This window comes from Brachyistius frenatus, unplaced genomic scaffold (assembly GCF_029030835.1).
Source record: "Brachyistius frenatus isolate BFR_SWC_R1_liver_20210118 unplaced genomic scaffold, ASM2903083v1 Contig_192, whole genome shotgun sequence".
Classification (NCBI taxonomy): Eukaryota; Metazoa; Chordata; class Actinopteri; family Embiotocidae; genus Brachyistius; species Brachyistius frenatus.
In genome coordinates, this window is record NW_027210791.1 from 117,226 (window position 1) to 143,639 (window position 26,414).

General features: G+C 41.3%; 1 protein-coding gene across 1 annotated transcript; it reads right to left on the bottom strand.

Moving 5' to 3' along the window:
• Positions 1-17: 17 nt before the first annotated feature.
• On the bottom strand, positions 18-12,228 carry hyi (hydroxypyruvate isomerase). Its single transcript, XM_069718498.1, has 10 exons — positions 12,035-12,228; positions 10,930-11,238; position 10,818; positions 10,662-10,773; positions 6,537-6,651; positions 5,183-5,261; positions 1,539-1,588; positions 1,393-1,462; positions 973-1,107; positions 18-339 (listed from the first exon to the last, which is right to left on the bottom strand). The coding sequence occupies exons 2-10, from the start codon at positions 11,125-11,127 to the stop codon at positions 281-283; spliced, it is 819 nt and encodes a 272-aa protein (XP_069574599.1). The 5' UTR covers positions 11,128-11,238; positions 12,035-12,228; the 3' UTR covers positions 18-280.
• Between the last annotated feature and the right edge of the window lie 14,186 nt (positions 12,229-26,414).

Here is a 26,414-nt window from a genome sequence, read left to right on the forward strand (position 1 = left end):
TATGCTCACGGTCTCTGATTAGTGGGGACATACAGTGTATGGCATCAAAACAAATGCTCCTAAAGAACTGTTCAGGACACGTATTAAAAAGTGAACTAACTTTACAGCAGAACTGATTCAAAAGAACAGACTGAGCGAACAAACTGACAGCTAACTCACTGAGCTATCAGTCTTCTGTCTGTGCTACTGGAGGACTGTTTGGTCACCTAACTTAATGTATAAGGCCACAGGAGTCTGGATCAGGCAGGACAGTGGCAGCTTTGTGCTTGGTCTCCTGTGTTCAACACTTCCTGTGAGTCCAGTAGTTCTTGATCCAGCCCAGACCATCGTTTGTGGTGCCTGCATTGGACAGAGAGCATTACTGGCTGATGTTTTTTTGCCATAATGACTAAAATTACATTTCATTTCATTTATCTGACTCTTTTATCCAAAGCTACTTACAATAAGTTCATTTCAACCATGAGGGTACAAAACCAGAACAACAAGAATCAAGAAAATACAATTTCTTCAAGAAAGCCAAACTACAAAGTTCTATCAGTAAGTTCTATTTGAAGATACTAAAGTTCTACTGTTCAAGGTGAAGGAAGAGGAGGAGGAGGAAGAGGAGGAGGAGGAGGAGAGGAGGAGGGGGAGAGGAGATGTGTTTTTAGTTTGTGGTGGAAGATGTTCAGTTTCTGCTGTCCTGATGTCGGTGGGGAGCTCATTCCACCATTTAGGAGCCCAGGGTCCAGAGCCTGGTCCAGAACCTGGACCAGAACCTGGACCTCCTTCTGAGTGAGAAGGGGACGTATTCTCCTGATGTTGTGCAGCATGTATCTACAGGAACGTGTTTTTGCAGTGATGTTGGCAGTAAGAGAGAGTTGCCTGTCGAGTGTCTCCGAGGTTCTTATCAGTCAGGGTCGGGATAACAGAGTTGTTGGAGGTAGTAGTCAGGTTGAGGGTGGGTTGAGAAAAAATAAAGACAGTACTAACCCAGCGGCTTGTATTCACAGCCGATGTATCCCTGGTAGTCGTGCTTTTCCAGTGTGTTGAACAGGTAGCTGTAGCTGAGCTCTCCAGCACTGTCAGGCTCATTCCTGCCTGGAACCTGAGCAATCTGAACGTGACCTGAGAAACCAGACAACACTTCTTCTTACACTGTTGTTGATTGAGTATTGTATAGAGTGGAGTCAGTCAGGGAATACACACAACACAAGTTTACATCTAAAATGAACTTTAGCTGCCAACATCTCACACGACGACATTCTACTGTGAGACTTTCAGAATATGGTGAGTACAAGCAACATTATTCTTATTGTATTAACGTTTCAGTATGTTTCATGTATGAATATTTGTATATGTAGGTTGTATCGTTTGTACAATTTTTCTGTTACTTTTACACATCTTACTCACCAATTATGGGGAAATACTTCTGTAAATTTTGTGTCAGGTTTCCATCCATTATCTGCCAGTGAAAGACGTCCTGAAACAATTCAGATTCTGTTAAATTAAGAGTTGTTTAAAAAAAAAAAGTTAAGACAAATTTCTAAAGCACCCACCATTTGCAGCTTAATATTTTTTTTCCCAACCTTCTCCAGTATTGCAGCAGCTGCAGAATAATAAAAGATGATCAGCTGAGACACTTGTTGGAAGAAGTGAGATATTAAACACTACAGACAGGAGGCGCTGTCCTCATGACAGGAGATAGAAATAAGACACTTTTATCAAACGCTGGTGTCCTCACTGCAGCATCACATCACCTAGAGCGGTGCTACAACATGACACCTCGTTCTCTTTGAACCTGATTAGTTCAGTTTAAATGATTCAAAAGTAAATGACAGGCACATTCATGGACCTTTTACACAATCTGTATGTCATTGACAAAAATGTCCTTTAACTCATTCACACACTCACTCACACCACACTAGAACACAGCAAAGTATCATCTTTAAATACTCTTCTCTGCTAAAGTGTATTATTACATCTGCTGTTTTAGGATATCTAGACCGCTGAAGCTTGTATGTTTTTTGGTAGCTGGAATTGTTTGTGATTGGATTCTTGTTTTCACTCAAGTAACTGAGAGTCAAAGAGAACAAGTTTAGAGTTAAACTGCTGGTCTTTTATTCCAATTCTATTAAGGACTAAGTTGTATTTTACTTTCTACCGTTTGAGGTAAAAAGACTCTCTGAGACAAGTTGGGACAAAATCTAGAGACTGTGTGAAAGTTTTCTTTGTTTAGTAATCAGTGGTGAGCAGGAGGTGTGGTCTAACGAACAGGAGGTGTGGTCTAATGAGCAGGAGGTGTGGTCTAATGAGCAGGAGGTGTGGTCTAATGAGCAGGAGGTGTGGTCTAACAAACAGGAGGTGTGATCTAATGAGCAGGAGGTGTGGTCTAATGAGCAGGAGGTGTGGTCTAACGAACAGGAGGTGTGGTCTGACCAGCTGTAGCCAACCCTGTTACCAGGAAGTGTTTGAAGCGTAAGTGTCAGCGAGGACAAAGACTCAGAGGATAAAGACAAAGGAGTCTTTCGTTGGAGTCTTCGGGGGACACTGAGTATAACTACTACTATCTGAGTGTGTGTGTACTTTCCGTCCCTGTGCGTATATCTACTCATAGATACTACAGGCCTCTCACTCCTTCACACCAACACCGTAACCTTTCCTCTGTTATCTGTCCCACCCGTTCCACTCATACCCAACACCTCGTCACAGGAGGACTCTGGAACTGTCAGTCAGCTGAAGACAGACTTCATCTCTGGACTTCCTTGGTCTCACGGAGACCTGGATCACACCGGACAACATCCACCCTGCTGCTCTCTCCTGTCTTCTCCTTCAGCCACACCAAAAGCTCCTTCTACCAAACCAGAATTCAATCCTCTTTTTCCAACCCCAAACAGCTTTTCTCCATCTTCTCCATCTTCTCCAACCTCCTTGACCCCCCCCCCCTCCCTCCTCCCTCCACCAAGCCACTTTGTCAACTACTTTACTAAAAAGATAGATGACATACGCTCCTCATTTTATAATCCATCTTCTGTAACTACATGTCCATCATCTTCATCTTCATCCCCTTCACTTTCCTCTTTCACCCCCCCGTCTCCCAATCAAGTTGTTACCTTGGTAACCTCCACCCCCCCCCCTCCAACCAACTGCCCCCCTCCCCATCCCATCTCTCATTCTCCAGTCTATTGCTCCTGACCTTCTTCCTTTTCTCTCCCATCTCATCAACACTTCTCTGTCAACGGTCTGTTTCCTGAACTCTCTGAAGGAGAGAGTGAACCCTCTCCTGAAGAAACCCCCCCTCAACCCGTCTGAAGTAAACAACTACAGACCGTCTCTCTTCTTCCCTTTCTTTCTAAAACTCTGGAGTGAGCTATCTTCAACCAACTCTCCTCCTATCTCCACCATAATAACCTTCTTGACCACCAGTCTGGTTTCAACAGAGACGGTCCTCCTTCTGTCTCTGAGCAGCTTCACACTGCTAGAGCAGCCTCTCTGTCCTCTGTCCTGATCCTTCTAGACCTTCTGCTGCATTGGACACAGTGAACCACCAGATCCTTCTTTCCTCCTTCAGGACCTCGGTGTCTCAGGCTCTGCTCTCTCCACCACAAACTAAAAACACACCTCCTCCTCCTCCTATTCCTCCTCCTCCTCCTCCTTTACCTTGAACAGTAGAACTTTAGTATCTTAAAATAGAACTTACTGATAGAACTTTGTAGTTTGGCTTTCTGGAAGAAATTGTATTTTCTTGATTCCTGTTGTTCTGGTTTTGTACCCTCATGGTTGAAATGAACTTATTGTAAGTTGCTTTGGATAAAAGCGTCAGATAAATAAATGCAATGTAATGAAATGTTTGTATTTGTCACAAATGTAGTGTAGTAATATGAACACCTGTTATTATAACACTAACACCTGTTGTTATTATTACACTAACACCTGTTATTATAACACTAACACCTGATATTATTACACTAACACCTGTTGTTATTATTACACTAACACCTGTTATTATAACACTAACACCTGTTGTTATTATTACACTAACACCTGTTGTTATTATTACACTACCACCTGTTATTATAACACTAACACCTGTTGTTATTATTACACTAACACCTGTTATTATAACACTACCACCTGTTATTATTACACTACCACCTGTTATTATTACACTACCACTTGTTATTATTACACTAACACCTGTTATTATAACACTACCACCTGTTATTATTACACTAACACTTGTTATTATTACACTAACACCTGTTATTATTACACTAACACCTGTTATTATTACACTAACACCTGTTATTATTACACTAACACTTGTTATTATTACACTAACACCTGTTATTATTACACTAACACCTGTTATTATTACACTAACACCTGTTATTATTACACTAACACTTGTTATTATAACACTAACACCTGTTATTATTACACTAACACCTGTTATTATTACACTAACACCTGTTATTATTACACTAACACCTGTTATTATTACACTAACACCTGTTATTATTACACTAACACCTGTTATTATTACACTAACACTTGTTATTATTACACTAACACCTGTTATTATTACACTAACACCTGTTATTATTACACTAACACTTGTTATTATTACACTAACACCTGTTATTATTACACTAACACCTGTTATTATTACACTAACACCTGTTATTATTACACTAACACTTGTTATTATAACACTACCACCTGTTATTATTACACTAACACCTGTTATTATTACACTAACACCTGTTATTATTACACTAACACCTGTTATTATTACACTAACACCTGTTATTATTACACTAACACCTGTTATTATTACACTAACACCTGTTGTTATTATTACACTAACACCTGTTATTATTACACTAACACCTGTTATTATTACACTAACACCTGTTATTATTACACTAACACTTGCCATTAACTCTCCAGAAATTAAGGGAAATCCCTGAGTCCTGGTGCTTGAATCAATTCTCTCCCACTCCAAGTTGAATAACAGATTAAAGAAAAACTCAAATAGTTTGTTTTCTGCAGGTGTCCCTCATTTTAAACCTAAAGAGGCAAAAATACAAGATCTCATAATTTCCTGAAAGCATTGTCCTCATTAGCCTGAATTAGTAACAAATCAGTGTGTTGTTGTCTGTCAATGGCCGAGAGGATCGAGAGGAACGCCGTGTCTCACCCTGATGAGGAGAGTCCAGAAAATAGCAGGGGTCTGTAATCCTTGTGTTGATTGGTTCAATCAGTCCAGTGATTCCTTCCTGTGAGGAAGACTCTGATTAACACAGACGACTCTTGTGCTCCAATCAAAAAGTCCGTTTCATTGGGAACTATTTATTCCTGGGGGTGCGATGTTCCACTCATCTGATCTAACTCTAGAAATATCTTTACATATATGATACTTACAGTACAACAGCTGTAAAAATAATAATTAAAAAAAATTAAAATAATAATATTCATGTACTGGACTACTGCCAACAACCTCATCTAAGGGGCAACCAACAGGGATGTCACCCGATTTCAGATTCTGTCCGTCACCATCTTTGCTAGTTCGGAGCGGTTTGGAGCAGGAAGTGACCATATTTGGACGAGCTGGGGGAGGAGCCAGCAGTGGATCTGACCGATCTGATTGGAAACCTGACGATATTATGTCCCGCCTACCGATAGCTGTAACCTGACTGCACCACAGACCTGTCAATCAAACAGACACGCCCCCAAAAACAGGTCTTCTTGAATCTTCTTTTCTAATGAATGAGGGATTATTTTCAGATGGACCTCCAGAAAACTAAGAAGAAGGAGTGACTTTAGCTAACAACACCGAGATAACTGATGGACACATTTTATTCACTTTGGATTTGATGAGAGAAGTTGAATGGGAGTCTATGGAGCCGACCTCTAGTGGCACTCGCTGGTATTGCAGCTTAATGCACTTCTGCATTGGCTTCATCTTTCAGACCTGGAAGCTCCATCCACTTTTATATATTCTGTGGTAAAAAAAAAAATCAACTTGCAGGTTGGTGTCATGTCACCTCAGTGGATGCACACGCACATTTCTGAGTATTTCAGTAAAAAAACAGCCAATTTCTGGTACGCTTGTGGATTATTAAATTAAAAAGTCTAACAGGAACGGCAACTGAATTAGAAAATCATTGATTGATGTTGCAACCGAGATTCATGGAGAAGCTCCTTGTTTACTTCTGGATATTAGCAGTAAATAGAGAGGACAGAAAGACATGGTACTGAAAAAATACTTTTCCTGTCCACATCAGCCAAGTGACAGACACTTTTTTCAGTACTGCGGTAATAAAACAACAGTAAAAACCCGTCTTTGGGTTGGAGATGTTTGCATTTGTTCCTCAGCAACAAGTGAAATGTCTCACCACCTTAATGCAGTTAAAGATGTCTCATTTGCTTTAATTGTTTGCTATCATTAATTCCTGGGTTGCATTGTACTTTTAAAAGGTGGTTGCACTAATAGAAAGTATAAGAAGCACTCCAGAGAGCTGTTGGTGTGTTGGACAGAGAAGGTCACCTACCTTTGACAGGATGTCAGCAGCGTAGTTTAAGTTCTGCACAAACACGGCCTCCATTTCTTTAGCAGCCGCCGTTCTGTCGGAGTCTGCAGGAACCCTTCCCGCCATCAGGTGGATCCTGACAGGAGAACGTGGAGAACGTGGAGAACGTGAAGAACGTGGAGAACGTGGAGAACATAGAGAACATGGAGAACATGACACACTGCCTCCACTACTGCAGCTCTGAAAAAAGTCCCAAACTGCATCAGTGAGTTGAGTGAAGATCTCAAACTGTAGCTGGTTTCATTTTCAACAGGCTGATTTGATAAATAATTAATGTGTGTTCAGGATGTCCTGATCAAGTTTTCAAATACCTGCTGATATCCAACACTTCTATTTCCCTACATGATCCAGCGGCACACCTCAAGTTCATTAAAATGATTCTAATCAATCAAATGTGTGTGCTTCACCAGTGAATAAGCCTGTAATGCAATATGATAAAACTTAATGTTTTTTTATTTATATTTCATTCGGAAAAAAACAAAGTAAACAAAAAAAATATATTTGTAGTGACAGTTCACTGAGGGCTGCACTGATTTTCATGTTTTGTATGTCTCAGAGCAACTTCTTCCTCTCATGACACGGTGTATTCTTTTCAATGACATATTTTGGGGCTTTTTCATATCTGATAGAAGTTGCAGCATCTTAAAGCATGAATGAGGATGGTGATGGTGAGGTTCGCGAGTTCACATCTGTTTAAAGGCACTTCAGCAGAATGCCCTGGATGACTTCATTCAAATCTACGGATGGGACATCTCGTCAGTTTCTTGTAAGTCTATGTTTCCGGAGCAGGTCCATCATTAAGTGTCGTGTCTTACAGTTTAAATCTGCGCTGAGTTTGAGGCGGCACGTCCGCTGTCATGATTCGAGCTTCGACGGGACAGTTCACCTTGTTCTGAAACAGTTTTGTCTAGTTTCAGATCTTTGGTCTGAACTGGACTTAACATTCACAATCAGAACAAATGAAAACCACAATTCCACTTTGTCACAGTTCCCTGAGGTCCAGTCAATGAGAGCCTGAGGTCCAGTCAATGAGAGCCTGAGGTCCAGTCAATGAGAGCCTGCGGTCCAGTCAATGAGAGCCTGAGGTCCAGTCAATGAGAGCCTGAGGTCCAGTCAATGAGAGCCTGAGGTCCAGTCAATGAGAGCCTGAGGTCCAGTCAATGAGAGCCTGCGGTCCAGTCAATGAGAGCCTGAGGTCCAGTCAATGAGAGCCTGCGGTCCAGTCAATGAGAGCCTGAGGTCCAGTCAATGAGAGCCTGAGGTCCAGTCAATGAGAGCCTGCGGTCCAGTCAATGAGAGCCTGCGGTCCAGTCAATGAGAGCCTGAGGTCCAGTCAATGAGAGCCTGAGGTCCAGTCAATGAGAGCCTGAGGTCCAGTCAATGAGAGCCTGAGGTCCAGTCAGTGAGAGCCTGAGGTCCAGTCAATGAGAGCCTGCGGTCCAGTCTTCAACTGGTCTGAATCTAGTTCTCTCCCAGCAGACCTATTGTCTCGTTAGTCGCTGTTCACACTTCAGTTCACGATGGTGCTGTTCTGTTTAAGTGTCTCAGTCAATCAATGACGGTGTGACAGTGAATCGGTATGATTATTATCAGCACCCTGAATTTCCAGCAGCTCCACACATTTGATTTAAATTGAATTTGTTTCATTGGCATGACTAAAGCATAAATTCTTACATACAGTGGGTACGGAAAGTATTCAGACCCCTTTAAATTTTTCACTCTTTGTTTCATTGCAGCCATTTGCTAAAATCAAAAAAGTTCATTTTATTTCTCATTAATGTACACTCAGCACCCCATCTTGACAGAAAAAAACAGAAATGTAGAAATTTGTGCAAATTTATTCAAAAAGAAAACCTGAAATATCACATGGTCATAAGTATTCAGACCCTTTGCTCAGTATTGAGTAGAAGCACCCTTTTGAGCTCGTACAGCCATGAGTCTTCTTGGGAATGATGCAACAAGCTTTTCACACCTGGATTTGGGGATCCTCTGCCATTCTTCCTTGCAGATCCTCTCCAGTTCCGTCAGGTTGGATGGTGAACGTTGGTGGACAGCCATTTTCAGGTCTCTCCAGAGATGCTCCATTGGGTTTAGGTCAGGGCTCTGGCTGGGCCAGTCAAGAATGGTCACAGAGTTGTTCCGAAGCCACTCCTTTGTTATTTTAGCTGTGTGCTTCGGGTCATTGTCTTGTTGGAAGGTGAACCTTCGGCCCAGTCTGAGGTCCAGAGCACTCTGGAAGAGGTTTTCTTCCAGGATATCTCTGTACTTGGCCGCATTCATCTTTCCTTCAATTGCAACCGGTCGTCCTGTCCCTGCAGCTGAAAAACACCCCCATAGCATGATGCTGCCACCACCATGTTTCACTGTTGGGATTGTATTGGGCAGGTGATGAGCAGTGCCTGGTTTTCTCCACACATACCGCTTAGAATTAACACCAAAAGTTCAATCTTGGTCTCATCAGACCAGAGAATCTTATTTCTCATAGTCTGGGAGTCCTTCATGTGTTTTTTGTCAAACTCTATGCGGGCTTTCATATGTCTTGCACTGAGGAGAGGCTTCCGTCGGGCCACTCTGCCATAAAGCCCCGACTGGTGGAGGGCTGCAGTGATAGTTGACTTTGTGGAACTTTCTCCCATCTCCCTACTGCATCTCTGGAGCTCAGCCACAGTGATCTTTGGGTTCTTCTTTACCTCTCTCACCAAGGCTCTTCTCCCACGATTGCTCAGTTTGGCTGGACGGCCAGGTCTAGGAAGAGTTCTGGTCGTCCCAAACTTCTTCCATTTAAGGATTATGGAGGCCACTGTGCTCTTAGGAACCTTGAGTGCTGCAGAAATTATTTTGTAACCTTGGCCAGATCTGTGCCTTGCCACAATTCTGTCTCTGAGCTCCTTGGACAGTTCCTTCGACCTCATGATTCTCATTTGCTCTGACATGCACTGTGAGCTGTAAGGTCTTATATAGACAGGTGTGTGCCTTTCCTAATCAAGTCCAATCAGTTTAATTAAACACAGCTGGACTCCAATGAAGGAGTAGAACCATCTCAAGGAGGATCAGAAGAAATGGACAGCATGTGAGTTAAATATGAGTGTCACAGCAAAGGGTCTGAATACTTATGACCATGTGATATTTCAGTTTTTCTTTTTGAATAAATTTGCACAAATTTCTACATTTGTTTTTTTCTGTCAAGATGGGGTGCTGAGTGTACATTAATGAGAAATAAAATGAACTTTTTTGATTTGAGCAAATGGCTGCAATGAAACAAAGAGTGAAACATTTAAAGGGGTCTGAATACTTTCCATACCCACTGTAAATAGTAGAATATAAATGATAAAATGATAGAGTAATAAAAACAAGGAAACATTTCCTTCTTTGTTTCATGCTCTAATGTCTCTGTTGTAGGTTGTCTTCTCCCAGCAGGGCTTCAGTGAGTCTGTCATTATTCGGACATTTCTGAACTTTATCAAGAAATCGTCTCTAATTTGTTGCTATTTTGAGCAGCTTGTCAGGAAATTAAATTCAGTTTCAACATCTCGTTTCACAGTTAACACAAATTCAGTTTCTTCCGTCTACCCGTTGTCTTTTAGAGACCAGTTTCAATGCCAAGTTTGTGATCTCTGATTCTATATTTTGTCACATTTGTCTTTTTAAAGGTTTTATTTGGGTTAAATATTTTTAAAAAATGAATTTAATCCATTTTGGAATAAGGCTGCAACATAACAAAATATCTATCTATCGATCTATTTATCTATTATCTATCTGTGTGTGTGTGTGTGTGTGTGTGTGTGTGTGTGTGTGTGTGTGTGTGTGTGTCCTAATTTGCTGTCCTATCGTTCATATTCTTTCCATTTATTGTGTAACAGCTGATGTGATTAGAACTCATGACTGTGACACATTGACTGCGTTAACAACTATTCAACAGATTTACAAATTCTACTCAACTCAACAAAGGTGCAGCTGATTTTACATCCTGTTGTTGAAAGGTGCAGAGCAAATACATAGGTTTGTAAGAGTGTACAGTGTTTGGGGTGGAAGTTAAAGGGTGAACAGTATCAGACAGAAGCTCCCCACTGATCTGTGACGTCTCACCTTTTGCAGTCTAAAGCTCGTGCATACTTCAAAGTCAGATCCAGACCCTCTCTGAACTCTGCCTCTCTGCCAGGAACTGCTCCAAGACCGAGATAGCCTGCCTTCACGTCTCCTGCAGGACACACGACATCTTAGCATCCCCCCCACCACCACCACCCTTTAGGTATTAATAATATTTCAGAATCCGTGTCTGGTTAAAATGAACAGCTGCTGCATGGACCTCAGTGTGGGACCTGTCTGCAGACAGTGTGGAGGGGCTGTGGTTTACCGGGGGGGTGTTGATGAGGACGACCTCCACCCCTGTAGCCTCTCTGGCTCTCTGAAGCTCCTGCAGGTCCGAGTCGTAGAGCCAGGCTGCCTCCACAGCCTGAAAGCCGGCTGCGGCAGCCGCGTACATCCTCTGGCTGAAGTCCGGAAGCTCCGTGAAGAGCCACGAAATGTTCGCACAAAACTTCAACGGAGCCATTCAGGGAGAAGTTGAAGGAGTCAACGAGCCCGAGTTCAGGCTGCGTGCTGGACTTCCACCGCCAACGGTCAGCGACGGTAATCCGGGTTAGAGCGGAAACAGACGGGCAACCTTTCAAAATAAAAGTGCACATATGGGTTGTCACTTCTATTACAGTGACAAAAATTAAACATAGAATAAAATAAGCAATTATATTAGATGTTTTAGGTAAAATCATTAATTAACAAACAAAATGAGCTCCTATGATACATGACGACGTTGGTTTGGTTGTTTTCAGGGGTGATGAATAGATAATAAACAGTTGTTGTTCTTTCCACTGACCTCCACTACTTTCTCTGACTATACCAGTGTTCATATAATGTGCTCTGAAAATCGTTGCAAAAAGGGAGTAAATGTTTTATTTTGATATGTATCCTGTGTGTACAGCCTGAACTCATCCCTTCTCTTATTGTCACATGACTGGCATAGCCGGTTACAATAGATAGGTTGATCTGATCTAATATGGACGTATTAATTAAAGGGAAGACTTCCTTAAAAAGTTTAGTTGGGATGAGATCTAACAGACAACTAGAGGATCCAGATGAAGAAATAATTCTAGTTAACTCAGAGAGCTCAACAGGAGAGAAATGTTCCAAGTTTACATCTGGTCCTACAGTTGCTTTCAGGGCTGCTGTTGCTTAGCAACACATCAGTGATGGTGTCAGGAAGGGTCGGCCCGATTCTCTCCCTGATAGTAAGAATTTTATTAGTAAAGAAGTTGATGAAGTCATTACTGCTGAGAGCTGAAGGAATAGAGGACTCAACAGAACTGTGTCTCTTTGTCAGCCTGCTACAGTGCTGAAAAGAAACCTGGGGTTGTTCTTGTTGTCCTCTATTAATGATGAATAATATAAAGTTCTGGCCTTACCAAGAGCTTTCTTATATAATATTAGACTCTCCTTCCAGGCAGGTGAAATTCTTCTAAATTAGTGGAACTCCATTTCCTTTCCATCTTTCTAGTCGCTGCCTAGCAGAGCGTAGTTCTGAGTTGTACCATGGAGACAACTTCCTCTGGTTCATGACTCTCTTCTTCAGAGGGGCGACATCATCTAGAGTTGTAGCAGAGATGCTGCAGTGTTTTCTAGCAGATGATCCACTTGTGTGGGACTAAGATCAACGTAGATGTCTTCCACTGCTTTAACACGCAAATGTTAATAAGAAGTGGTCCGACAAAACAGGGTTTTGAGAGACTGAGACTTCCAGATGAACTCCTCCGCCTCCCTGTCGGTCAGCATGAACCCGACCCGGTGAGCCTCCAGAGCCCCGAGGACACTCCGTGTTCTCCAGGTACCGTTCTCGTTAAAGGAGGCCGGGTTCTATCTGAACATGTCACCGAGCAGGAACAACATGGGGCAGGAAGACGTTGCTCACTGCTAAGCTAGCGGTACCGAAACACCAAGTTCGTGAACGTTGGTCAAAGATTTAACAGCAGAACTGCTCAAGTAGAGCGAGCAGAGTTTGAACTTGAAACGAAAAGAAGTGCAGAGAGATTACGGGACGTTTAATTCAGGAAAAGATGATGAAATATCAGAAGTAACGGAGTGACAACTTTTGTAAACACGAAGTGACGCAATTACGCTCACGTTACGCTGACACTACGTCATAATTGTACCTCATACAGGCCCCGCCCCTTGGAGGGGCGTGGCTTCTACATTCTAACTTCATTGGAGATTGAGAAAGAATTTAACTGGTTTAAAAAATATATAATTAGACATTTACAGCATATTTATAAATATCTACATTTATTTAGAGCCATGAAGTCACTGAAAAAATTATTTAAACACAACAAAGCAAGTAAGAAAATGGATTATCAAGAGAGACTCAGTCACTCAGCTAAGAAAATTGAAACATTATCCGAAGAACTTCAAGATAAAAGGGCAGAAAATGATACATTAAAAAAGAACTGTGAAGTCCTTCAAAGGAGGCTCAGTGACATGAGCAAGGACACCAAAGACGTCGATAAACAGACGAGGAATACGGTGTTCTGCCTCGATGAAATTACATTAAAATACAAGAAAGCTTGCAACAGTTTAACTAAACAAAAAAAGAAGAACATAACGTCAGAAAATGAGGTCAAAGAAAGAGACAAGGAGATTCAAACTTTAAAGGGCTCTAACGCATTAATAAGGGCGGCACGGTGGTGCAGTGGTTAGCACTGTCACCTCACAGCAAAAAGGTTCCGGGTTCAAATCCGGTCCTGGGCCTTTCTGTGCGGAGTTTGCATGTTCTCCCTGTGCTTGTGTGGGTTCTCTCCGGGTTCTCCGGCTTCCTCCCATCATCCAAAAAAACATGCACCTCAGGTCAGGTTACCTGGCGCCGCCCTAGTGGCAGCCTGTTGCAGCAGCCTCCCCGCTGTAGCAAAGAAATGTCCCCTCGGGGATTAATAAAGTGAAATAAAAATAATAAGTGATAGTTTTAAGGCTTTTCGGGTAAAAGCCAGGGCTACGGAAAGAAAACACCTGGAACATAATGACATTTTGAAGGCTGAAATACAAATGCTGCAGGGCACTTTATTACAGCAACAAAAGGAAAAAGAGGTTCTCGATGAGCAGAATGAAAAACAAGATCAAACAATTAAAAACCTAAAGGAGAAAGTGAGAGACCTTGAGGAGCGCCTTCTCAAGCCGGATGTCCAAATCCTTCAGAGGAAGCTGAAGAGGCTCATGGAGGACCAGGACCTCAAGGTGGGGGCGCTTCAAAAATCGAATTACACCTACATGGATCAAATAAGTGAAGAAAAGACTTTCAGCGCCTCTTTGAAGAAGAAGTTGGAGGCTGCACAGGAAACAGTGAGTAAACTATTAGAGAAGACAAAGGATCAAGAATCAGTCAATAGCTATCAGCTCAAGATGACACGTGGTACGAATAAGACCTTAACACACAAGGTGAAAGACCTTCAAGCAGATTTGATAATGCAGCAAGAAAAGCATGAAAAAAATGTGACAAAAAAGACGGCGCAGCATGAATTGAACGTGTTGAACCTTAAACAGGCAGCTGACAAGGAATACGCGGCGTTGGAGCAGAAGTTTGAAGCGTTGTGTGAACGCCACGACCACACAAGGAAAGAGTTGGCTGGAATGACGGACAACGTGAAAAACCTCCAGAAGGAGTTAAGTGAGGTGTCACACTCCCTGTTGCTTTCCCAACAGCAGGTGACCGACTTAAAACAAGAGCTTGATGAGAGGACACATGAGCTCCAGAACGTTACGTTGGAACTAAAAAGTTCTAATCGTAAACTCAATGCAAAATACCTTGGACATGACTTTGAGCTCAAAGATAAGGATCTTAATATTGCATCTCTGAAAAAGGATATAAGCAATTTGGGAGAAGATATGAAAACATTAGAAAGCACAATCAGTTTCAAGGACTCTCAAATTAGTCATGAACGTACCACCGTTGAAGACTTAAGGAAAGGATTAGAAAATTCAAAAAGCCATTTGAAAAAACTGAAGGATAAGTATGTTTTGGCAGACGAGCTCAATAAGGAAAATGCTATTAACATGAAAAAGGCCGAGTCGGAACGAAAGAGAAAGTTAGAATCAGATGAAAATTTTGAAGAACAAAACAAAAAACTGTTGAGGGAAAACAAATTTCTGACTGAGGACCTAGAAATGATCAAGAAACAAAAGAGCCATGAGGACTCCGAATACGACAAGTTGGAAAACAAGATGCAGCTGCAGCGTACGTGTGAACTTCGATTCAAGCAGGATGTGCAGGCGTGTGCAGAAGTTTTCAATGATGACAAGCAATTTCGTGAGAAATTTATAAACCTTAAACATCGATATGTAGACGGCGATGACAAAGTGCCGATAAACCCAATAACTAGGATGGGCTATGAGGCGATGCAGGTGATTTGCGCAGAAAGGATGAAACATATGGAAAGAGCTGTGGAGGCGAAGCAAAGAGAAACAGTGCGTTTAAAAGCTAACTTTTTGAAGAAGGACATTGCCCAATCTAAAAGTACCCACGAGGTTCTCCGAATTAATAACGAATTGGTTGTGGAAAACCACAATTTAAATAAACAACTTATTGAAACGAAAACAAAGCTTCTCAGGGCAAAAAGGCCGGTTGAGGATCGAGCTTTGCCACAAGTTGAGTGCTAAACTCCCTTAAAATTACAAACCAAATCCAGATTGATTTCCTCCCCAGCTGCAATGCATTGTGTTGTACCCCCCCCCCCCTTTCATCACGTTGGATCTTCTCCCCACTTCTTTGACTCCTTCCAGCCGTGTCTTCTCTCAACAGAGTCCCACATCACCTTCTGTGACCACAACAAGGTTTGATCCTGCTGCTCAGCTCCTCTTCAGGGCTTTTATTTCTGAGGCTGTGGGTCCACATCATCTTCATCTTTCATTTGTTTTCTCCGGGTGCTCCGGTTTCTGAAGAAAAACAACCAGTGATTCAAAATGTAAAAAAAATAAATATATATATTATCTGTAAATATTATTCTTGTTTGTTTGTTTGTTTGTTTAAATCCTTGCACTATTGTTTAGTTAGTTTTAATTTAATATTATTCTATTTTATTGTATATATATTGTGCCTTTTTACTCTTGTTTTATATCTTTTCCTGTACCCACATGCCTATAAAAAGTATTCACCCCCTTGGATGTTTCACCCTTTTGTTGCTTTTATACATGAAATCATGGTCGATATAATTTGGCTTTTTTGACAAGAATTTGAAAAAAAAACAACCTCTAATATCAAAGAGAAAACAGATTTTTACAAAATAATGTCAATTAATTAAAAATATATAAGGTAAAGTAAATGATATCATAAATATCCCCCCTTCAGTCAGTATTTAGTAGATGCACCTTTGGCTGCGGTCACAGCAACTGAGTCTGTGTGGATTTGTCTCAATCAGGCCGCCACATCTGGACTCTGACATTTTCCTCCATTCTTCCTTGTAAAACAGCTGAAGCTCCGTCAGGTTGCTCGGGGATCGGCCGTGAACAGCTCTTTTTAAGTCCAGACACAAATTCTCGACTGGATTGAGATCTGGGCTTTGACTTGGCCGCTCCAGAACATTCACCTCGTTGTCTTTGAACCATTTCTGTGTATCTTTTGCTGGATGTTTGGAGTCGTTGTCTCGCTGGAAAGTATAACAAATAAAATAAGTTGTAGTTCTCTTGCAGACTGAGTCAGATTATCCTCCAGGATTTGGGGATATTTTTCTGCATTCATGTTCCCCTCTACCTTTACAAGCCTTCCAGGGCCTGCTGCTGAGAAGCATCCCCAGAGCATGATGCTGCCACCACCATGCTTCACGGTGGAGATGGTGTTTGTGGAGATGTGCAGTGTTTGGTGTTCATCAAACATAGCGTCTAGTCTGAAGGACAAAAAGCTCAGTTTTTGTCTCATCAGACTAACGAACCTTCTTCAGCTGACCTTGGAGTCTCCCAGATGCCTTTTGGTGAATTCCAGGCCAGATTTCATGAGCTCTTTTCAACAGTGGCTTCCTCTTTGCCATCTCCCATACAGCTTCGACTGGTGAAGAACCCGGGCAACAGTTGTTGTATGTCCAGTCTGTCCATCTGAGCCACTGAAGCTTTCACCTCCTCCAGAGTGGTCGTAGGTGTCTTGGTGTTCTCCCTCACCGGTCTTCTTCTTGCCCGGTCACTCAGTTTGTGAGGACGGCAGCTCTGGGCAGATTTAAACAAGAGCCATACTTCTTCCATTTCTTAATGATGGATTTAACTCTGTGGGATGTCCAGTGAGTTGGAAATCTTTTTGTAGCCATCTCCTCACTTATACTTTTCAATGATCTTTTCTCTGAGTTGTTTCAAGTGTTCTTTTGCCTTCATGTTGCAGTTGTAGCATGAATACTGATGAACCAGAGAATGGACCTCCCAGACAGGTGTTTTTATACTACAATCACTGGACACGCATCATCTGCACTCAGTTGATCTCCATTTCACTAATGTGACACTGCTGGCATCAACTCGCTGGACCTCTGTTGGATTAGATCAGTCACTTTAAAGGGGGTGAATATTTATGCAAACACTTATTTTACACTATATATTTTTAATTAATTGATATTATTTTGTAAAAATCTGTTTTCACTTTGACATGAAAGAAGCTTTTTTTTGCAAATTCTTGTCAGAAAAGCCAAATTATATTGACCATGATTTCATGTATACAAGCAACAAAAGGGTGAAACATCCGAGGGGGTGAATACTTTTTATAGGCATGTATAATGATGCTGTAGTGAAAGAATTTCCCCTTGGGGGATTAATATCTATCTATCTATCTATCTATCTATCTATCTATCTATCTATCTATCTATCTATCTATCTATCTATCTATCTATCTATCTATCTATCTATCTATCTATCTATCTATCTATCTATCTATCTATCTATCTATCTATCTATCTATCTATCTATCTATCTATCTATCTATCTATCTATCTATCTATCTATCTATCTATCTATCTATCTATCTATCTATCTATCTATCTATCTATCTATCTATCTATCTATCTATCTATCTATCTATCTATCTATCTATCTATCTATCTATCTATCTATCTATCTATCTATCTATCTATCTATCAAAAAAGCAGTGTAGAGTCGGGGTCACGGGACCACGGTCCTCCCCAGCCGGCGGGGTCTCCGGTCTCTCTCCCCACCTGTCTCCAGGTTCTGTACCTCCAGCCGTCGCGGTGGTCACTTTGGGTCCAGCGGTTGTGGTCGGTACGGCTCGGAAGACGGTTTTGTGTTCTCCGGGAGCGAACCGCCGTCCGGTGCGATTCGTAGATCGGCTCGTTAAACGTGCAGCTGCTGTGTTGTGTGTCAAACGGCCTCGTCCGGACCGACAGCGGTTCTTCAGGCTCATTGGACCCAACAACACTGAACAAACTGCTTTGGCTGAAGTCTGGTGGAGCCGAGGGAGCGAGCTGGTGGCCGGCAGTGGGAGAAAGGAGGAGAGCTGGTGCTGCAGCTGCTGGACCTGGGGGGCCGTAAAGAAAGTTATTCAACTTATAAAAGACGTTCTGTACACCGAGATGGTTTTTAATACCGTAAATAAAGTTATTAAACTTATAAAAGTGTTCCCGGGCTTCTTTTCCAATGACCGCCCGTTTAGTGGAGTTGATCGGCCTCCCTGTGGGGCCTGAAGTGGCAGCATGCTTCCCAGCCTGTGAAACGCACATGCGCAGGAAGATTTAAACCGCGTTTAAAACTTTTTTTCGCAACACATTTATTTTATTTACTTTGAATGGCTTCAGTGTTTTACAGTCATTAGATACACAAATAATCATTGAATAAAAATGTTGTGTTGATAAATAAAAGAACATGATCATATGTGTGATTATTATATATCCAACCAAACACTTTCCGCTTCAGATACCAAACATGTTTTTCATAAAATAAAATAAAATCCCTGATTTTACCATACACTGCCTCAAAAAGGGTAAACTAAAGCAATACTATTTTAAAATCAAAGAATACTTTTATTCATCACAGCACAAAAATCAGCAGAGGTAGACGCCTAGAAACTGTTTCTGTCCTCTCTCTGTTTTCTGATACCTTCTGTCCATTTTAATATTCCACCCAGTTCACTCGCTAAAGTCAATAAGCCTCATTCACCAACCTTTCTTAAGAAGAAATTTCTTCTTAAAACCCTCTTACGCAGTTTGTACGAAGCTTCTGGCATTCACCAGTTTTCTTATTTGGGATTTTTTTTCTTAGGTAAGAACAGAAACTACACACACTGAAGTTAAGAGTGCCTTAAGCACATTTGAGTTTGTGCAAAATATTAGTTCTTTCATTTTCTTCAATTACATTTGTATGATAATATAGTATTTAATCTACAATGATGTTTATTAGAATTCATAATTATTTTTTTAACATTTTTCAGTACTTTACTAAGCATTATGGTTTTGAATAAATGACACTAACACTACAAGGACATGGGTAAACCATGCATATTAACCCAGTATAACATTAACTGTAGGTTAGATGATAATAATAAGTAAAAATACCTGTACTTTGTCATTAATCATAATGAAAACATTGTGTTCATGTGGATGGATGGGTTATGCTAATCAAATCTAGAGTCCCTAATAATATTTTGAAGGGAAGGAGGCCGCACACGTGTCGGCTTTACACGTAATCACGCCGTCATATCACAACAGCGGCCGGCCTACGTAAAGTTCTCCGGTCGCCTGCTGGATCTCTACGGTTGATCTGGTCTCAACTCATTTTTGTCCTCATGATCACCTGGGGGATCAGTAACAACTGTAAAAGAGGACAGTCATACATTTGAAGTAGTTTGCAATCCTCTAACCATTTACAACATTTACATTGATACGAGGTAGGCCTGCTGTCTGTTCATGAGGATTTCTTATAATTATACAATTATATATATATAATATAAAGTGTCAATCAATAATGAGTAATTATTGAATAAATAACCTTCAGCTGCATCAGAAAAGTTTAATACCGTGGACTGTTATTGATTACATGACTCCTGTATTAATACCAGAGAGTGAGAGCCGGGTTGAAACCTGAGTTCTCAGTTTTCACTCCATTACGCCATCTCTGTCATATTTTATTCATGTTATCAACAAGAGCCGTCATTAGCTGAGAAACCAACTGTATACAATCAGGCACAAGCGAACTGTTAGTGGATTATGCAGTGGAGGTGGAGGTCCTGCATTCCAGTTTTCTGTCTGCGTCCACGGTACAGTGCAGTCTGTGCTCCGACTGCAGGAGGGTTTTAAAAGGAGGCGGCCAAAGAACTTATGGGTCAAAGGTTGTACAGACAAATAATCAGTTATCATAAGGAGCTGCATGTAGCTGCTGCAGACCCTTCATGCTTCATGCTGTTTCCACAGACTGAATATAAAAGAGTTCGTAGCTTCAGGTCTGTAAAATGGTTCCGATGCAGAAGTGTCTTCAGCTGCAATACCAGCGAGTACCACTAGAGGTCGGCTCCAAAAAGCCTCCGGCTCCATAGACTCCCATTCAACTTCTCTCATCAAATCCAAAGTGAATAAAATGTGTCCATCAGTTATCTCAGTGTTGTTAGCTAAAGTCACTCCTTCTTATTAGTTTTCTGGAGGTCCATCTGAAAATAATCCCTCATTCATTAGAAAAGAAGATTCAAGAAGACCTGGTTTTGGGGGCGTGTCTGTTTGATTGACAGGCCTGTGGTGCAGTCAGGTTACAGCTATCGGTGGGCGGGACGTAATATCGTCAGGTTTCCAATCAGATCGGTCAGATCCACCTCTGGCTCCTCCCCCAGCTCGTCCAAATATGGTCACTTCCTGCTCCAAACCGCTCTGAACTAGCAAAGATGGTGACGGACAGAATCTGAACTGGAGGATTCATAACGTTCACAAACCAACGATGACATCACTGATGGTTGATGACATCACTGCTGGCCGATGCCTGGAAGCAAAACTATCTAAAACAGTGGTTTTACTGAATCTCAGCATTTACCAGACTTCACAAATAAAGATGAAAATATTGAGGCCCTTGTGTCATTAAAGATTCGTGAGTAAAATTTCAATTTATGTATCAAGAATACATGTTCACATAAAACTTAGCGTTAAAAACATGATATTGATGATCAGAGGTAAAAATGTCTCTTAAAACCAAAGATAGTAAATTCAAATGTAAGGGTAACAATGAAGTCCAATGTACAGCCACCTTTATGAGTAGTTTCCAAAAGAGTCGGGACGCTCTGTAAACTGTAATTAAAACTAGAAAGTGATGATTTGCAAATAATGTAAACCCACATTTAATTGAAAATAGACCAAATACCAAATTTCAGATGTCGAAACTGAGAAATTTGATTGTTGTATGAAAAATATGCTCATTTTGAATTTGATGCATGTTGCTGCTGTTGCAGGCCTTACCCTGTGACGTGGTTTTCTGTGGTATGTTGGTGAACCACAGAACTTTACTGTGATGTAATCACTTCTGCTGCAGAATCAAGATGAGTTTTAAATAGTCAAATAAAGTCTCCTGCTGTATGTCACATTCAGCTGATGGTGGCAGCTGAACTCAGTGACACCTCTACTGTTTAACTGAGTGACATGTATCATTTACAGCTGCACAGTGAACAAGTGCAGCTCCTGTTCATTGTGCTCCAGTGACCATGGAGACCTCCCACAGCTGTCCCTGTGGAAGAGCTGCTCAGAGCCCAGAGACTGACATCCATCAGCTGGATGCCCAATTTCATTTCACATGCACAGAGAAAGGGACACAGTCATGAACTTCCTCTACTTGGCCATAAGCAGGCCTGTTGAGAGTAATTAGCTGAATATTTAATTAAGTCAGTCTTAACGCACCCTTCCAGTGGTGTGTGGACATTAAGGAAATGTAACGTGTGAGCGGGACAGCTCTGTGGGGTCACAATGAACATGCACTTGTTTACTTCCTCTTGAGCTATGTGGCAGTGCCAGCAGATGACATGCCCGACACAGTTGACTGCCCTGAGATCGTTCTGTTAAGACAGCCCTGAAGCATCCTCGAGGGTCTCCGACTTCTGCTCCTCCACACAATCATCTCCACACAATCATCTCCACACAATCATCTCCACACAATCATCTCCACACAATCATTTCTGCCTGCTCATCAAGAGCTCTGTTTAAAAAGTTCAAGCATAATGAAACCACTGATGAGCTGTGCTTTCTTTCCAGTGTGGTGTGTATTGTCTGCCCCCCCCCCCCCACACACACACACACACACACAAGTAAAAAGTCCTGGTTAGTACTTGGATGGGAGACCACCTGGGAATACCAGGTGCTGTAAACGTTTTCAAATTCTTTTTAATCTTTTGATGCTGGTGCTTTATAAGTGGTGGAAGAGCTAGAAAAAAATAAAAGGTGAAACAACTAAGCTAACTTAGAGGGAAAATTCATCACCTCTAATGTGGATGTCCACTCAGTAATGATGGAAAATATGGTTAATTGATGCAATTAGTTGCTCAGTGTACTATATAGACTGAGAAAGATTTGTTTTTCTGAGTTTTCATTCATGTACAAGAACTTATTGTGAACCAGTTTCTGACACCCAACTCCCTGTTTCTGTGCTATGATGAACTCTAAAGCCTGAACATCTTCAAACAGATCATTCCTTTGGTAAATGATCACAAAGTTGATTTGAAACAACTTTTTCAAGGATTTTAGAAATAAACGTCAGGTTGTAAATTGGTCTGTAGTTTCTTAAAACAGCTGATTAAGAGTCGGCTTTTGAAGTAAAGGTTTAATTACAGCCACTTTAAAAGCCTGCAGTACATAACCAGTTACAATAGATAGGTTGATCTGATCTAATATGGACGTATTAATTAAAGGGAAGACTTCCTTAAAACGTTTAGTTAAAGTCTCCCACTATCATCACTTTATCTGAACTCAGCACTAAATCTGATCAAAAGTCAGAATTCAGTTAGAAACTCTGAATAAGGACCAGGTGGGAGATAAACAACAACAATAGAATCCGTTTCTCTGCTTTCCAGTTTGGGTGAGAGACTAAGAATCAGACTCTCAAATGATTAATAACTAAGTTTAGGCTTTGGATCAATTGATAAACTTGAGTGGAAGATTGCTGGCACTCCTCCTCCTCCTCCTCCTCCTCCTCCTCCTCCTCAGCTTGAATCTCTAGGAATATGATAATGAATATGACTGGGAGGAGTTGCTTCATTAATCCTAACATATTCTTCCTGTTGCAGCCAGGTCTCTGTGAGACAGAGTAAATCAATCTGAGGATCAGTTATCAAGTCATTTACTAACAGAGATTTAGACCAGAGAGATCTCATATTTAATAGTCCACTTTTAATTGTCAGATTTTTTGGATCCATTAATTTGGTAGGATCCATTTTTATTCCATTTTCATTGATCCATCTTTTGTTGAGTTTTTTAAATATAGGTGGTCTGGGTACAGACACAACCTCCATAGGATGTTGAAGGTTTTGGGTGAGTGACAGCTCTAAAGAAGCTGCAGAGGAGCTGTAAGACTGCAGCTCTGTGTCCTGACTTCAACCCTGGATGTCAGGTTTTAGGGCTGTTAAGAGACATGGCCATATTTCTAGAAAGAAGAGCTGCACCATCCAAAGTAGGATGGATGCCGTCTCTCCGGATCAGACCAGGTTTCCCCCAGAAAGTATTCCAATTGTTAATGAAGCCCACATTGTTAGCGGGACATCACCTTGACAACCAGCGGTGAAGTGAAGATGTACGGCTGAACATATCATCACTGGTCCGGTTAGGAAGGGGTCCAGAGAAAACTACGGAGTCCCACATTGTTTTTGAAAAGTTTCACACCGACGTTAACGTTAGTGACCTCCGATTGGCGTAACCGGGTGTCGTTACTGCCGACGTTAATAACAATCTGACTGGATTTATGATTAGCCTTAGTCAGCAGTTTCAGGTTTGATTCAATGTCGCCCGCTCTGGCCCCGGGAAGACATCTTGACTCTGTCCCTGGGAAGACATCTGACTCTGTCCCCGGGAAGACATCTGTCTCTGGCACCTGGAAGACATCTGACTCTGTCCCTGGGAAGACATCTGACTCTGTCCCCGGGAAGACATCTGTCTCTGGCACCTGGAAGACATCTGACCCTGGCCCCGGGAAGACATCTGTCTCTGGCCCTTAGAAGACATCTGACTCTGTCCCCGGGAAGACATCTGACTCTGGCCCCGGGAAGACGTCCGACTCTGGCCCCTGGAAGACATCTGACTCTGGCCCCTGGAAGACATCCGACTCTGGCCCCTGGAAGACATCTGACTCTGGCCCCTGGAAGACATCTGACTCTGGCCCCTGGAAGACATCTGACTCTGGCTGCTGGTTTCGCTAACTTCACGTTCCGCAAAATAGTAAATAAATAGTCTTCAGATTTCATTCAGCCCTCCTCCGTGTTTCACAGCAGTTGTTCTTTTCTTGGAAAACATATTCTTTTTGTTTGTGAACGCAGAGCTGTTTTGATTTACCCAAAAAGCTCCATTTTGTCCCATCTATCCAAAGAACATTCTGCCAAACGCATTGTGACTCTTCAAGATGCGTTTTAGCAAATTCCAGTGGTTTTTGTTTTTACGTTTCTCTTTCAACAGTGGAGTCCTCCTAGGTTGTCTTCCATGGAGCCCACTGTGCTCAAAAAGCAACGAATGCTGCAATCGGACTGATTTAACGAGACCTTGGAGTTCAGCTTATGTCTACTTGAAAGTCTTCCTTGAATCTTTGTGGACCATCAGCACCGTCCTCTTGTTCAGTCTGGGCTCCACGTTCCTCCTGCAGCTGCATCAGACAGTTTGACTCCAGTCCCATGGACCTGAAACTGGTTCCTAGTATGTGCAGCTGTAGTCTCAGGAACATGAAGCTGCTTGGAGATGAAACTCTTCCAGTCTTTAACATGCTGTCTATAATGTTCCCTCTGCTTTGCTTTCTCTGCTCCAGTGTGTTTAATGTGTTGACCACAATGATACCAAACAGCAGAGTGATCACTTTCCTCCATTTAAACAGGCTCAGTGACTAATTACACGACTGAACACATGCAATAGTAATCAAAAGAAAACATTTCGTTTGGAATATAACTATACTCCAATTATTTATTTATTTTTCTCTGGGGGTACCAACAAATCTGTAAAGGCCATTTTAAAATGATCTTTGTAGAAGAAACCATAATTAATCTTTTTTACACTACTCTATAACAGACCAGAGGCTGCAGTTATACATGAGAAAATGCATTTTAATTTCAATCCATTTAAGGAGGAATAAAGCCTTTTTTCAATGAGCTGTTACAGCTACCAACAAAACAATCCACCACTGTATGAAGTGCCCCAGTTTTACATTGCTGTTAATGTGGCTCTGGATGGTCATATTTTACTCACATTGTGCTGCGAGTCCAAGATGACTTTATGCCATCTGTCAGTGGAAGTACCTTGAGAAAAGCTCTAATATATCTAATATTAGCTGCTTTTCCTGGCACCCCTCTCCCCTCAGCACTTATATCCTGGGGGAGACCATCTGGTGGCTTGTTGCAGGAATTGTACAACTTGTGGGGGAGGATGAAGGGAAATTCAACACTATGCCATTATATAATTTATATTGCACACAAATATAAAATGTGCATTTGTTTATGTATATTTATTTCATACTTCTTTTTTTTTTATCAGGTCTGTTGTCACAAAGAAAAACAGACAATATTTTGTCTGTACAGAGAACAAGATAAAATTGTCATACAATAGTCTAATACAACACGCATGAGACCAACTGACAGACAGACAGACCTTTTTTTTCTTTTAAAGGGTTCACAAACTTTCGAGCACCACTGTAGCCACTTGCTGGAAATATACTCTGTGACATGAAGACAGTTGGATAACTGCATAAAGCATAAAAATAAACCTTTCATTGATTTAACTTCTAACTACACAAACCTGAACGTGTGATAATTCACTTCTCGCTACATACTAAGCAGGAAAAACATTTCACACTTAACATAAAATGTTATGAACATAACGACAACCTGCAAATAATACCTCAGTACACTGTATGGTACACTGCACTGCTAACACCTTTTCATTAATCCATGGCTATGATCTGCATATTGTTTAATAACCTGATTTATTGCATAATTATGTTTCTATTTCTAATCTGTTTTCTTGTGCTACTGTAATTCTTCTCTTGCCTCTCTTAATTTAAAAACTAGAAGGCTTTTTGATGGTCAATAGTTATAATGATAGATGATAATTAGGGCCAGCTCTCATTTCAATCACTTGTAGTATTAGACGAGTCTGTGATTACTCTCACATCTGAACTCTCTCCTGTTCTCTGCCATTCCTTGCTAGAAGAGGTTGTTCTTAATTGGGTAGCTAGTTTGTATACACTATGTTTATCTTCTCTTCCAGCCTCCTTTTGCAGCCATTGCATCTCCACAATGCAGATCAAATTGCATCAAATATTGAAGCAGACTGTGCAGGTGGTTGCATTAACCATGACTAATAGACCCCCTAGCAACTCTTTACCATAATAAACCATATAGTTCCACATGTGGAAACCATCAAACGGTGACAAAAAAAGATAAAACATGTGATACAAGTTTTTATTTTCAAACGTGCATTGCACGTATATTGATTAAACTGTCAGTAAAAAGGATCAAAATGCCCCAAAAATCAAAGTAAGTGGGTAAATAATTTGTCTCGTCTGCTGAACCTTTGTGTCTGTCAGTGCTCACGTTGCTGCTTTTGTTAGAATGTGTTGGTGAAAATTTACAGTATTTATGACACATTATATGTGATAACATGTTTC

What these genes read in the sequence shown, in the direction of transcription:
- hyi (XM_069718498.1), bottom strand. Translation starts at nt 11,127, where the DNA reads ATGGCTCCGTTGAAGTTTTGTGCGAACATTTCGTGGCTCTTCACGGAG. An exon ending in CTGCTGACATCCTGTCAAAG is followed by an intron (nt 5,262 to 6,536) that starts GTAGGTGACCTT and finishes TCTTCCTCACAG; the next exon opens with GAAGGAATCACTGGACTGAT. An exon ending in TCTGGACTCTCCTCATCAGG is followed by an intron (nt 1,589 to 5,182) that starts GTGAGACACGGC and finishes ATTATTCTGCAG; the next exon opens with CTGCTGCAATACTGGAGAAG.